The sequence below is a fragment of the Simochromis diagramma genome, unplaced genomic scaffold (genome assembly GCF_900408965.1).
Source record: "Simochromis diagramma unplaced genomic scaffold, fSimDia1.1 OVJJ01000344.1, whole genome shotgun sequence".
Lineage (NCBI taxonomy): Eukaryota > Metazoa > Chordata > Actinopteri > Cichliformes > Cichlidae > Simochromis > Simochromis diagramma.
The window spans coordinates 3,887,908-3,902,980 of NW_024387375.1; the positions used below are offsets into that span (position 1 = coordinate 3,887,908).

Sequence of the window (15,073 nt, forward strand, 5' to 3'; positions counted from 1 at the left end):
AATCACAATGTAATTTCCCTGACATCTCTCATTGTCATTCTGTTTGATTTAGTCAAGATTCAGAGCAAATGGCATCAACAGAAAGTTATGGAACCTAAAAACTGTCACAACTTTCAAAAGTGCACATTGAACTGAGCAGCACTTTTTTGGGGATGAATGGAGATCCGTTTGGATGCCATAAAAATAATTAACTAAAAGATAAGATTGAAAATTTGTATGACCACCTTGCGGTCTGACCAAGAGTTGCAACCAGCTCCAAGTAACTGAAAAGAAACTAGCAAGGAACAACCATTCAACTAAGAGAACCATCCTTTATGATGTCTACATTACCTTATCTTTTAGTTGTGGGCATATCAAATATTTAGATAGGTTATTAATAATAGCTCAGGCTTTGTTGAATAGAAAAAAGATTTGGCATCTAAAATAGATTAGGCACTCCTTTACTTGATATTGGTATGGCCAAAGGAAGGGACAGCGTCAGAAGCAATCATTGCCGTCTATATATAGACTTATTACTAATTTAAAAAAAAGAACTGTTCAGAAGCCTTAATTCACAAAGAGAGGGTGCCATCTGGTGGGTGTTATTTGAATCGCACTTTTGAATCAACATAATGGTCCAGCATACGTGTTGGGTCTCTGAAAGAAAAAAACTCGACACCAAAAAGCTCCTGAAAACTGAAGTTATACATTTTTATGAGTGTGTAATTAAAAAAAAAAAGAGGAAGAAGACGTCTGAGTGTGAACATGCACGTGGTCTGTCCTGTGGCTCCTGAGCACTGGAAATACAACTTGCTGACAGCAAAGATGGTGTAATCCCGCGGCAACTTGATCTTTACTGTCTCATCAACATCTTCTGTTTTGGCTGATTAAAGATCCTTTCGGATTATATGGGATAAGGAAACATTACCAATGTTAGAGAACTCTGGGGTCATTTTAAGGACTAAAATGCTGATATAAAACTTTACAAAATCTTCCTTTAATTAAAGTATTGTGGCAACAAATCACACAATTCCTCATTCTAATTAGATAGCTTGCTTCTTAAAAGACTGCAGCCAAGTCACGTTTAGATTCTATCAGTTATTGCATCTCTATCTCAATTAAAATCTTTCCTCTTAATTGGAAATTTCGGCAGGCAGGACAAACTGATCCATCATATATAGAGAGAGATAAAACAAGATTTTAATCAATGCTACAGTATAAATGTAGCGAATTGCTGGCTGGAGGGGGGGTACATAAAAATTACACGTATTTTATTTGAAGACAAAAATCTTTAACTGTACACGATAAAGACCTATCATGTTTGTAATGTGAGTTTAGAATACTGCATTAAATTCCTACTGTTTTTGTGTGGTGGCTGCCATGTATCTTTACATCATCCTTTGTGTGGTTGTAGTCAGCTATGACTGCTGAAGCGCTTAAATTAACTAAAAGGTGAAGCCTGCAGCTCATTAGCGTTAGCTTGGCAGAGAGAGTGGAAACAGCTAGGCTTTGTCTTTTAAAGAAAAACAGGTCGCAGAAATTTTATTTGTCTGCAATGAAAGAGAATTTCAAGGCATTTTATTTTCAATTACAATGTAAATGAAAATAAAATGCTACAGCCTCATAAAGGGAGGTTTTCGCGGGAAACAACGACATAATTATATTGTAAGTAAATTTAAGTACTGTGTAAGCAGTTTTAAGTAGTGTGCAATTTTATGGTAATTTTGCAGTAAAACAATATTTACACATTTCAGATACTAAATTTACTGTACTTGTTTACCTTTTAATACTGCTCTTTTATTATCTGGATACGAACAGAATGTGTTGGTCTACCTGTCAGGCAGGTTGGCAGATTACAGATGCCTCAAACACAACACACTCACGCTCCTCTCTCGAATCAGGCAATGTTTTAATGCTGCCACTTTTAGCCACGACTTCTAAGAGAGGGCGCCATTGAGCCAAAAAAGTCGCAAATACATCGCTGTTATTATGGGAATCACAGTGGAATTAGATGCAACAGTAACACTGTTGCAAAGGTAACTTACAAGAGAAAAAATTTGCAGGTCTGTGGAGCCAATTGAGTTTTTCTTTCACAATCACTGTTGAAAAATACAGTTCAAAAGGAGAGTACAGGAAAGCAGTGTCCCCTTTCCTGAAAAAATCCCTGTTAGGCAAGGTTATGTAAAATGGGTAAAATATATCTTTTGTTTTGCTGCAAAATCACCCCAAAACTATTCAATGCTTCAGATTATAACAAACTACTTAAATTTACTTAGAGTATTATTATTTGCTTCCCATGGAAAAAAAGACTTGTCGTGCTCTAATTCTAGTGTAACAACATTTATGCATTTGTGGGTAAATATAAATAATTTCAAATAAAATTAAGTATTATGAAGTGTTACTGTGAAACATGTAAAGGTCACTTGTTTAACACTGAATATTCTGCTTAATACAGCATGTCAAACATGTGGCTCGGGGGCCACAATCGCCCCACCAAAAACTCAAATCGGGCCCACTGGAAGGCTTTGGAAAATATGAACAAAGACAAACATTTTAGACTTTTAGCTGTATTTTTGAGTTTTGTAGTTTGAGTTTTGTAGTTTTTTAAATGATAAAAACTCCTGGGATCAATCATAATATGCCAGACTATTGAAGTCATTTGATGTCAATAGATCAACATTTAAATAACATGTTTTTTTTATAGTTAGTTTCAACAAAAAAGAAAGAAAAAAATTAAAGTGAAAATTATTACTACTCACAAATCAGTCCCAAAGAGTCATTCTGACAGATTTCTTTATCATTTACTGTAGAAAAACAGAGACATGTTGTTGAAATAGTGCTTATTTTTTCTTGACGATATAACTGAGGGTTTCAGTGTGCGGTTAAACTTCTTAACAATGACAGAAAGGGAGGTTTCACTGGTGTGGCTCACAAAGGTCAAAGTGGCCTGTATGTGGCCAACAATGTAAAATAAGTTTGACATCCCTGGTTTAATACAAAAACAAAGATGAATATGTTGCGTTAAGCTTCATTTAACGCTTGTGCTACACACAGCCAGGACAGCCGCTCGCTGCTTGTTGTGCACAGAAACGAGCTCTAGTATTGTAATTTGTGTTCCCTTAAATTACCCAGAACATCCCAACCTTGAGCTCAAATGAAACGACACATTTTAAACAAATTCTCCTTTACTTGAGTTCATTTGTAAATTTTTATTACATTTTTTTTATTCATAACAGCAAGAATCAAATATAGCAATGCAGGCCCCGTGAATAAAATGGGTCACGTACTTTTCTCTTAACTCCACACATCCATCAGTGTTGGCACAGCACACCACAAGCTATACTAACTACCTCCATGACTGGAATTATTGCATGATGCTATAGTTAATCAAAACCAAGGCAAACACAATCCTGTGAGATCCAGAACATACCACACCCCACCTCTTTATAATTTTTCTCATATTTCATTCAAATGATTGGATTTTATGGCTTTAGACTGTTGCAATCAGTAGTTTTCTCTACACACGCTTTCCAGACGAGGTGGCTGGTATGCAAACATGACGCATCCTTTCAGGGGGCCCGGAACAGTAAAACAAGCAGAAACAAACTGCAGCAGAAGACAGAATACATCATCTTAGCACTACAAGCAGAGAAAACAAACGACAAACCAAAAAAAAGTTCAGTTTACATTATATCATAAACGTAAGCATGCGTGCTTGTAGAAGATGAGAGGTGACTAAGATGATCAGGACAAAATTTCAAACTAACTGGTTAATAACCAAACTACGAAGCAGTATATCATTCTGCAGTTATTCTTAAATTCTGACCTGATGTTGAACTACGATCGGGTTCGGTCAGTTTCATCTACTAGAAGCACAGCTTACATAAACATAAAGAACATACTTATAGCTATGGTGTTTGTGTTGCATGTATTTTAACTCTCCAAGTGGTGAAACTTTAGTGAGTATATTCTCAGGAATCTTTTTTTTTTTAAATAAACCACTATTCTATTTTTATATTTTTTTAATATATATTTTATTCCATTACATTGATAGAATATTGTATACTGTAAATACATCTTTCTGTGTAAATGTTTTCTTAATCAATAGTACTGTGTTGTGATTTCTTTTTTTAAACTGTATATGTATTTCCTTTAACATGCATTCCTCTCTGAGTACAGTAAAGAGACAGGACGTGTTGTGATTGGTTGGGCCTGGGCGGGCGTGGCCATGACACACACCTGTGCAGTACAGGCGGGTTGGGGGACCAGACAAACCCAGTCAGGCCCTTACCCTGGAGGGTAGTGGACGCCTCCTCCGGAAGGTTACCTGGCAAACTACAAGCTGCTGACAAAAAAGAAGAGCAACACTTGGCCTTTTCTGAAAGGGGTAGGAGAGTGAGAACTCGGTGCCCTTTTGATGCAAGCAATTTTGTTCAGCCTTTCATAAGATTTTTTTTTTTGTTATCCTAGCAAAATTCCTTGTCTTGATAGACATTATTTTTTTTATTCAAAATAAGATCTCAATATACATGATTCTTTCTTTTTTGACTATGTACAGAAGTGCAAAAAAGTCAACCATTATCACCTCAAGATTCCCCACCCCACCCTTGTTGTTTGCAGATGGCTGGGTAAGAAACGAGAGTTCAGACTCGGTTTCCTACTCGCCACGTTCACCTGACCCCGCCAGCAACGCCCCCAAAAGTGATCAAATATGCAGCTTGTTTTCCAACATGGCCCAATTTCCAGGGAGAGTAAAAACATTAAAACAATAGTTACTATTTGAAATGGATACAGTAGAAAATAACATCTTTACTCTAAACATCTAAGAACTAGATTTTTATAATAGTCTTTTTTTTTTCTTATATGACTAGTTACAAACCTTACAATCATTAAAATATTACTCGTTTATTGGCGACGGTTGCCACAGCGACAACCTGGGCCTCTCTGTTCTATTATTTCATTACTGTTAGATACTCATATAAAACATCTTTGTTCAAAGAAGACAAAAAAAAAAAAGACTAGCGAAATGAACAATATGCATACAGTTCAACAATATGCATAACGTAGAAAATATTGAGTTTACAATTGTAATCATACGAAAATTAACATTACATGGAATTTCAGGGAACTGTGCATGAGGAACACGCAAACACACACACTGAACCTTATATTCATTATAAGAAAGATAAATATAATAAGCCAAACTGAAAATCTGAACTAATATCAAAAAAATCATCCAAACAAAACAATAAAACAATTGTTGTTGTCTAACAAAGAAAACCACAAGAGAGTTAAGAAAACACAGACAAAAAAAAGTGACAGTTACATAGTGCTCTCTCTGTGTGTTAATATGGCGTGGATTAGGCAACTGGATGGTTCAAAATGGCATGTTGCATTGTGCTGACCCGATAATACATTCTAAGGCTTTGGATGAGTTATACAATCGTTTATATTCTTGCCACTTTCCCTGTACTATCCACCAATTGACTATGCCTGAAAAAACACCCAGAATATTAAAAAATAAAATAACATAAAGAGTTCTAGAGATCTACTCCAAACACTCGATCCTTCTTTGGGCTACATATTTTTAAGAATTTAGCCCCACTAGTCTATCCACAACACCTAACAACAGTGACACGAAAAGACTTTGGCTGACTATCTGAAAAACAGTTCTCAGGTAGACATAAGAACAAATACTCTTAAATATGTCTGACTTTATATACACTACACTGAATTTACTTTAACCTGTCTTAAAATATGAATAACGATACCAATGAAAAACAAATCGGGTCGTACAGGTCGCGTATTTGCCAGTCGCACTGTCGATTTTGACTTCTGTCTCACAGCAGCCTGGACATCATCTGATCCTAACCCTGTGGTGTCATCATAACAGTTTCATCGCTGAGAGAGCTTCTTTGGTCTCTCACCCAGGCTGAGATCTCACAGTCTACTCGTCTGACGTTTAGAGTCAACAGACTTAATGGCCACACAGAGCTCGGATTACGAGTCAAGTCATTTCACGTCTAAACAACTGACATCAACAACAAAGTTGAAGAAAATAAAATTAAAAGCTAATCAGTAGAAGATTTATGTAAAGCACACGATCCGGGGACGGTCATCTAATCAATGGGGCGATGGTGCTCTTAGGGAATCACAGACAATGACGGGCTATGACATTGGACACTTCATGCTGTCCAAAAGAGAAAAGAGACGTATTAAAGGGAGTCGTTGAGTTGCAACACTTTGTAACACTGCTTCTATACCATTCATGTAGTTTGAGATGTATGGCACTTTACAGGGATGCCTGCAACATTAAAGACATGTGCTTAAGAGATAGAAAGGTAGGCTACAAAGGTTTGAAAGACACCTCACAGACATTCAGTTGCTATTTTGCCTCTGAGTGCACTCATGTAATTTCCCTTATATCAGGTTTAACAAAATCAAATCATTAACAAAATCATTGTGCATGCATATGTGATTCAGTCAGATTATTTGTTTCGTTTTTCCTCAAATGAAATACAAGGTGCACCTTTGTGTAAACAAAAGACCAACAACCGATGAATAAACACGCACAACGTAAGTCATGATTCTTGGTCAACAGACGTACCGATTCAGTCGACCTGTTCAGCGACTGCTCCACACATTTACCTTATGTTAACATTCAAAGTGTGTCTGGTGAATAAAGGTCAGTTGCCTCTACAGAACGCAAGGCAGTCTTTGATGCGATGTTGTTCTTTTCTCTTGTTGTGTAATAGTGTGCATGAAGTACACATGAAAACGCTTCTAACAAACTGTGCCTCCTATGTTAACATGCAGATTTATTCCAAACCAGTTTGGTCCTCCGTTTCGCTCCTGATGTTACAAGCATGAAGGGTGACCACTAATCTTGGACTTGACACCAGCACGCTCCAGCTCCATCTGAAAAGAAGTGCGTGAAGTACAGGAGGTCAGTTGTGAGCAACGGCAAAATGGCGAAGCAAAGCTAGTGAGTTTACTGCTGACTTAGAGTTCAATCAGACAAGAATGCTGATAATAAGCCTCGAAGTTTCTTTCTAAAATTTCTGTCTAAAACAAATGAATGTATGGTTTCCATAGTAACTGTGAATTACAAACTGTACTTGAACCACTCATTTGTTTTATTTATTTGTTTATATATACATATAAAGCACTGATTTTTTTAATGTGCAATCATATATAGAAATACAGCATGTAAGGCAAAAACTGATAATTTACCATTTTAACAACCTTGAAAGTCAATACTTGGTATGACCACCTTTATTCTTCAACACTTTAAGGGAAGCTTACTTGCAGTTTCTTCAAGTAATAATAATAATAATAATAATAATGATAATAATAAATTTTATTTATAAAGCGCCTTTCAAGACACCCAAGGACACTGTACAATAGATAAAAACACATAATAAAGTAGTGTTCAGGATTCTTGAAGGACAATAATAATGGAAATCCACTGAATAACTGGAAAATGTTCCACTTGTTTTTCTATCTATTGTTACTGCAGTGAGTTTGCGATCACCGCCCTGCTGAAAAGTGAGGCGGATGGTGTTGCACGGTGGATCAAAACGATGATAATTTCATCAGTTATGTTCTCCAACACCACAAGCTGAAATACACCTCTAAACTTTGACAGAGCCTCAACACTGTTTTACAGGTCCGTAGATGCTCACTGCTGTACTTGTCTTCTGAACTCCTCTTTGCATATTGATGATGATTTGAATCAAAAATTCAAATTTACTTTGTAACAGCTTCTTGAAAACAATTCAGCAGATCCATTTATGATGGATCAGCTGAACTGCGGCAGCTGTGTCAAACTCCTTGAAAACAAAATCTAATGAACGAGAGGTGGCTCGAAACTTTTGTACAATAATGTACGAAGTTATAGTTCGCGAAAATCAAGGCAAACAAAAAGGTTAAATGAAGATCTCTGAGGGGAGGCAGACTATTTCATGCACTGTTACTGAATATTAGAACCCATTAGCTGCACAATTGTCCAATATGAACATATTTCTTAGAAGCACAGGCTGCTTTAGAACAAGATGTGATATTTGACATTTTTGATGTTACTTATCTGTCATCGACATTATTAGTATTTTATTATTTCATATATTTTATTAACTATTTTTAGAGCTTTATATCGAAACAGGTTATATCAATCAATTCTATAATACATTGTTTATGTTCTACTTTACTAAAACACTTAAAGAGCTGAGATATTCACAGCTGTATTAAAAACAAAAGATTTTTTTTACGATTTTAATACTGATCTTAAAAAAATATGTAAAAGTATGCAAACACTGAGCGGCTGAAATTAATTTGATCTAGTTCAGCTGTATGGTGACTATCATATCGTAAATCTCATCAGCGGGGAATCAGGAGCGCAAGAAAATCTGATGGATCACTGTGAAAACTTCCACAGTGGCCAAGTCATACAAGACAAACAGGATATTAATTCCTCTCTGTTGGCTTGTGCTGTTTGATAGTGTGGAAGCTTATTTGCTATTCCTGGCATGTTGTAGCTGCTGGCAGCTTACAAGCTAGTTAATGTTTCCAGCAACCATTTAGTATCACAACTTTAAATATTGGCAAACATTACTGTATAAATTTCAACATGCAGGGAGGGAATGTAAACAGATAAGCACTAGACGCTCTACTTGGCAGCTTTTAATATATTTATTTATTTATATTTCATTTCGTTTTTTTTAATTCTACCTGTTTTGCTGTGTTTCTGTTGATTATTCTAAGCTAAGTTAAGCAGCTCCTGACTCCAGCTTCATCTTTAACCTTCAAATATGAGTGGAGACGTAATCTTCTCTTCTAACTGCTACCAAGTAAGTGAACAATTTTATTTTGTAAAAAAACATTTCTCCCACAACTCCCCCAAAAAACAAACAAAAAAAAGCTTTTGCAACTCTGTCACATCAGAGGTTTGGAGGTCTTTTTCAGAGGAAAAAGATTTATTGTTCGAATGCATTGTGTGAGGTGCTGGAGGTGCAGTACATACTGTTCTGAGACTTCTACATCTGGGTCACATACTTGTGACTAGTCAGATGGTCTGCAGATATTATTGGAATCTGATTGGGAGGAGAAAAGACAAATAGGGGAGGAGGGGGGAATGGGAAGACAGAGGGAAATAAACAGAAGGGTCTACTGCAATGAGGACAAAACACACTGGAACCACAACCGCTAACAAGCATAAGCATAGCGATTATGTCTATAATCACAAATTGAGATATTTAGAAATAACTAGCAAAGACCAGAGGTGAGCCTTGTGCACCAATCATGCATTTTTCATTTCATTCACATTGAAATCGTACGATTAGAGGAGAAAAAGTCAGAGGTGATAGCAGAGGTGAAAGACTGTGAAAGAAGGCAGGAGAGGAGCAAACCTGATTGGCTGTTGCTGTTGCAAAGGGAACACTTGTGGCAGATGTGGTGGCTGCAGACACAGTGGCTGGGGTAGCACCGTGCATCATGGGTACTTGGAGGGGGAAAGATCACACAGGCAGTTGAACCAGAGCAGATTTAAAGCTTTTAATGCTTGACACTTCATTTGTATGTCTGTGTATAGAATGCTGATAAACATGAGATCTAAACAGCTTCAGATTTATTGTCTGCTTTCTAGCGATCTTTAACGTTCTATCTACAAATATCCCAGCAATTTGCGTAAACTCATAGCAACTCACCTGCTGTGGAAAAAGAAAAGAAACGTCAGGGAAATTATTTAAATAGCAGCTAATTGGAAATTAGACGAGCATATCATATCAGGTGGCAGCGTGTTATTTTCTTGGCGGGGAGCATTCAAAACTGAATAAGAGACTTCACTGGGTTTTGCAAAAATTACAGTACAATCAGGATTGCATAAACTTCACACAACATCTCTATCCTTTCTTCCGCTACCACTGATAAATCCTCATGTTTATATGGCATTTATAACCAGACAGTATAATGAGGTGCTCAAGAGGTTAAAGAGCTTGAAACGTAAGTTAAACAAAGCAGGGGTCAGGGGATTTTGAACTGCAACAAGCATTAGGTGACAGACAGATCTGTGGTGAAGCAAAAAGGTCTACAGTACAGAATAGTAAAGCACATCATTTCCAATTGAAATTACACAAGTATGCTCACAATCAAAATTTGCAATTTACATTTGAATAGCCTGTGTTGAAAAGACACTGAATATCATTTCGAGTACATTTCAAAGTCTAAATTTAAAAAAAAAACTGTGCTCACTTTATGTGGTGAGTTAAATGAGAGTGACTACAATGGGTTCAAAGATAATCAATAAGGAAAGCTGGCACCTACCAACACTTGTTGCAGGTGTCATGCACAATATCGAGCCTGCCCATCATGCATTGCAACAGGGAGTGGAGTGAATAGGGGGGAGAAGAAATCAGCAAAATGCATTACAAGTGTTACAAAGTCAGACAATATTGGATTCATTCTGGATGTAAACATGTGAACTCTTTCATAGAGTGGCCACAGCTTATTATATAACAGCATTGGTTATTATTACTCTCATGGCTTGCAGTTGTTGTAACTGCACATACTGCATATTTAAGAAAACATATGCATGAAAGTTCTGAGTGGGAAGAGGTGGGAAAAACTGAAAAGAAAACAAAACTTGCTGGCCAACCCCAGTTTACTGTTCAACTTATCCATTAAACTGAAGGGCAAATTAAATGCTACCACTACCCCAATTTTCCTGTCAGGGCCATGGCAGCTGTTTGTATGGTGACAGGTTTGAATGGCTTGCTTTTTAAGCCCTCAAACAGTGTAGCTGTAGTGATCTGACAGTCCAACAGAGTGGGACATATGAGGATCTGAGGAGCTGAATGTCTCACAGATGGGAATCGATGGCAGGCTATTCTTAGGCTGTCACAGGAGAATATGGGGCACAGTTAAAGATGACTATGCAGTGCCCAAAGAAGAACATTTAAAAAAGCTGTGTGTGTGTGTGTGTGCATTTTGTGCATGCACATGTAGTGTAGACCTTGGGTATAATTTAAACTGGCAGAGAGTGAAGAAGTGCCCCTCATGTTCCAGCAGTCGTGGATTGTCTTGCCCCATTTTTCAGAATTTCAGTTCAATTAAAGTCATATCTTGCTGTTTATGTTTATGTTTTTATACCACACAAAACATTTTGAGCCCAAAATGTTGATTTGTAACTAATTTAATTAAATGTATATTTCCCATGTAAATGTAACATCAAATGTTCAACTTAATGAACATTATAATAAATATTTAAATAAATAAAAACTTTGATTTATTTATCTCAGTTGCATCTTATTCAAAATTACTGCTTCCTGTTTATTAGAATGATCTTTTGAGCATGGTTTATGTGTATTACTAAGGGTGTTTTCACACCTGCAGTGCTTAGTTCATTTAAACTCTGGTTTGTTTTTTTCCCTCAGTGCGATCATTTGGGCAGATGTGAAAACAGTAATTGGACTCGGGTGTAAAACAATCGCACCGAGACCCTTTGGTTCCAAATGGACTCCAGAGCAGTTCGTTTTTCATGTGAACATGATCCGACCCAACTGCGTTCCAAGTTTGAGCTCAAAAAGTTCTGGTTACCATGTATGCTTTGTATTCTGAATGCAGCAAGGTACTATAAATGTGCCAAAGTCTATGCGGGCTACCAGGTAGCTGTGAAATGAATATAAACTCTCCACTAGTCTAGAATGCAGCACCTTCTTCCTGTATTTACTGTTGTTTCTCCAGCCCCAGTCTCATCTGGCCAATAAGCAGCCTGAATATTTTCACGTGGTTTATAGTGAAGCATTTTGGTTCACTTGGATTTCTCCGTGTGTGAAAACAAACCAAACCACCGGGAAAAGCTACAAGTTTACAAACTCATGAACTGACTCAGGCCAGAGAAAACAAATATAGGTGTGAAGACATCCTAGCACTGCCTGCCTGTTTATAAATGAAAAAAAAAAAACCTTTTGACTATTTCTCTTCCCACTTGTGACACAAAAGTTATGACCATGCAGTACATATATGTGCAAATAACACTGTGCAAGTTTTTCCCCCATCATTTCACACATTCAGCCAGACAGTGCAGATACCAAACCATAATCAAAGGAGTGTGGAATGTGAATAGGATAACTGCCACAAACACCAGTTAAAGAAGACTCGGACCTTACCTGATGGTATGAAGGCAGCCTGCTGCTGAAACTGCATGTTGGCCAGGGCCTGTTGGTACGGGAATACACCAGCATTGAACATAGTGGTGGCACCGTTGGCTTTTTCAAGTGCAGGTCTCTTTGGTAAAGGAGGCAAGACGGGAGGGAGCCCCTGAAGAGGGGACAACATCAAAACAAAAGGATGGGAGTGAGGGAAATCAAAGTATGGTAGCAGTGACATTCAGGACAGAGAGAAGAAAGAAATTCATTAGAAGATTAAATTGCCCATCAAAACAGCAATCAAATATATTGGCAAGCAAGCAGTGGACTACATTACTTCTGTCAGAGCAGGCGGACAGAGGTGCTAGCTGACAAAAAAATGTGTGACGTATACAGTATCTTATGACAAGCATAAAAGTACTCAAGATATTGTCATGAACCTTTTTACATGATTTTAGAATATTACAGTAGATACAGTCAATATTTTGCTGGCTGAGAACTCGAATTTTCCGTAAAGAGAACTTAGCAGCTGCTTAATATAAGCTGAAGCACAGATTGCTGGACCACCAATGGAAATGATGTAGTTAGGGAAAGTTGCGCTGTCAGCTCCATGATAATAGTAAACTATACGCCATGTTAAGACTGTCATGACACCTCTTTACCAGTTATGCATGCAGTATGGGAAATGACCAACACATGCAAAGACTACCATAGCTTATACCACAATAAACTTTTGCATTTTCGTGCTTTGAGTTTCACTTAAGGTGATGAACTGACATTGGAAAATGTAGTGCATTTCCAGTTTTGAGCCACTGTCCTTATTCTTCACTGATGTGATTGGAATCTGTTTTTAATCTTAAAACGTCAAACCAAAGGTTACAATCAGTTCATCACCCTTAAGTGCTTTCTCATTTAGTTAGTTAAACACAGCTTCAAACTATATCTATCACACCACAGCTGCATGCCAAGCTAAAAGGTGAAAGGTCATAGTACCAGATCAAAAGTTGCGTCGAGGGGTCGCTTCATTGATTTGACAGCCGACTGAGTCTTAATTAGCAGGCAGCGAGCACATGATGGCAATGGGCCAATGGGGTTCAAGCGCATTAACAAAAACCAGCAAGCGAAGGTGCGTCATGGGGGCAGCAGTGCAGTGTGGGTTGGTGAGGAAAAAAAAACAAACAAAAAAACAAACAAACAAACAAAAACAAATCATTGGAATGCAATATACAACAATTACAAGACTTGTGCATGCACATTAATGGCTTTAGGGTTACTGAAAAGAATTACAGCCCATAGCAAACTTTGCTGTCAGAAGAAAGTTTTTATTTTCATGAATACGAAAATTCTATGCTATGGTCCAGAAAAGATTATTAGCCAATGAACGAGCTTTGATCAAATACATTAATTTGAAACAGACTATAAATATTATCTAATGTGATTCTGCCCTCTGCTCCAGATGCACTGCTTTCTTAAAGCCTGTGGTGGCTGGACTATGGCAACTGTACTGAAACTAATTTCCTAAAGTGGCACATGACTCTTGGTCCTAGGCCCGTTTTAAGGGTCTTAAACAACTGCAGTTTCCAGTACTTGTGTGATTCTCCTCTTCCTGTGTTTTCTGTTTCATTCACATGATTTGAATACACCATAAAAAATCATTGACATCTTCAGATGTGTTTGTTCCTAAATTGATCCTAGGGTACATGTATGTATCCTATCTCCTCTTTAACAGGTGGACCAATCTGAACAAAACTTTTGTATCACATACACTGATTATGAAATTGTAGATACATTTTAAAATGTTTTATTACTAAATCCTTTGTCCTGTCTCTGTCCCATCACCCCCAGCCGATCATAGCAGATGGCTGCCCCACATGCTGCTTCTGCTGGAGGTTTCTTCCTGTTCAAAAGGATTTTTTCCTTCCCACTGTCGCCAAGTGCTTGCTCATGCAGGGTTGTCTGATCGTTGGAGTTTTCTTTCTAATATTATAGGGTCTTTACCTTACAATATAAAGCTAGAAAACACCTGGAGGTGCTTGTTGTGTTCTGGCGCTATATAAATAAAATTGTATTGAATCGTGTCATCCCCCTGCGAATGCGATGCTGTGTTCTCTGTTTGAGATTGTTTCATGTGTCACAACTAAATACTCAATGAAGACTTTGAAAAAGCGTCACAAGTCTGGCTATTTGTAATAAAAGAAAAAAAGAGGACAATAATTTAGTCTAATTCTATAGATACACTGTGGTAATAATTATCATTGTGCCATTATATTCATACTAATTGCCATTTTATATCCCAGGAAGTTACTACATTTTATTTGGAAAAGATGAGATTGGACATGATAAATGGCAGGCCTGCTCAAATTGTGCTGAATCAATCGAAATAAACAGAAATGAAAGGTTAACTGATATAAAGCTGACCCATATTTTTGAATTCAGTGATGCACACTATTATCTACTGTATAGCACTTGGCGGAGCACGACCTTTTTACTGTCTCTTTAGAGAAACCGATCGCTGCATTGCGGAAACAAGATCCAAAATATGCCGCAGTCTACACAATTGTCTTCTCAGCAAAAAATGTTACACATCTATCGACTGTGAAAAAGCAAAATGTAAAACTAACAAAGCAGCAAAACAAGGAGGAGCAGGCGAGGGGAGGCTCAGTCACATACTAGCACGATTACTGCTGCTGCTAATAAAGCACACATTGACACAAGCTACATCTGTATCGTTTTAGGGCGTACTGAGTCAGAGCTGCAGAGGCACAACGGAGACTAAAGGTTGAGGTTAAAAGCAGGGTAAAATGTACTGGCTCAAGCAACGCTGTCGATACATAGAAAATTATCTCCAGATTAGAGTATTTGTGGTGCAATGCTTCCGCTCCAAACTAAAAAAGAAATTATTTTTGGAAAAACTATACATTTTAAACTTTAATGTACATTAAATGACATTTAGC

General features: G+C 37.4%; 1 protein-coding gene across 12 annotated transcripts in view; it reads right to left on the reverse strand.

Moving 5' to 3' along the window:
- Window positions 1–3,160: 3,160 nt before the first annotated feature.
- The window catches only part of LOC120720058 (muscleblind-like protein 1), a 68,374-nt gene continuing 56,461 nt past the window's right edge, over window positions 3,161–15,073 (reverse strand). For 5 of the 12 annotated variants that reach the window (XM_040009666.1, XM_040009677.1, XM_040009665.1 and 2 more), the window contains 6 exons: window positions 13,113–13,166; window positions 12,141–12,291; window positions 10,297–10,332; window positions 9,384–9,475; window positions 8,999–9,068; window positions 3,161–6,897 (listed from right to left, as the gene is read on the reverse strand). In XM_040009666.1, the coding sequence (XP_039865600.1) occupies window positions 9,012–9,068; window positions 9,384–9,475; window positions 10,297–10,332; window positions 12,141–12,291; window positions 13,113–13,166 (390 nt within the window). In that variant the 3' untranslated portion in view covers window positions 3,161–6,897; window positions 8,999–9,011. The remainder of the gene's footprint in view (window positions 6,898–8,998; window positions 9,069–9,383; window positions 9,476–10,296; window positions 10,333–12,140; window positions 12,292–13,112; window positions 13,167–15,073) is intronic. The other 7 variants (XM_040009668.1, XM_040009669.1, XM_040009675.1 and 4 more) reach the window with 7 other exon arrangements.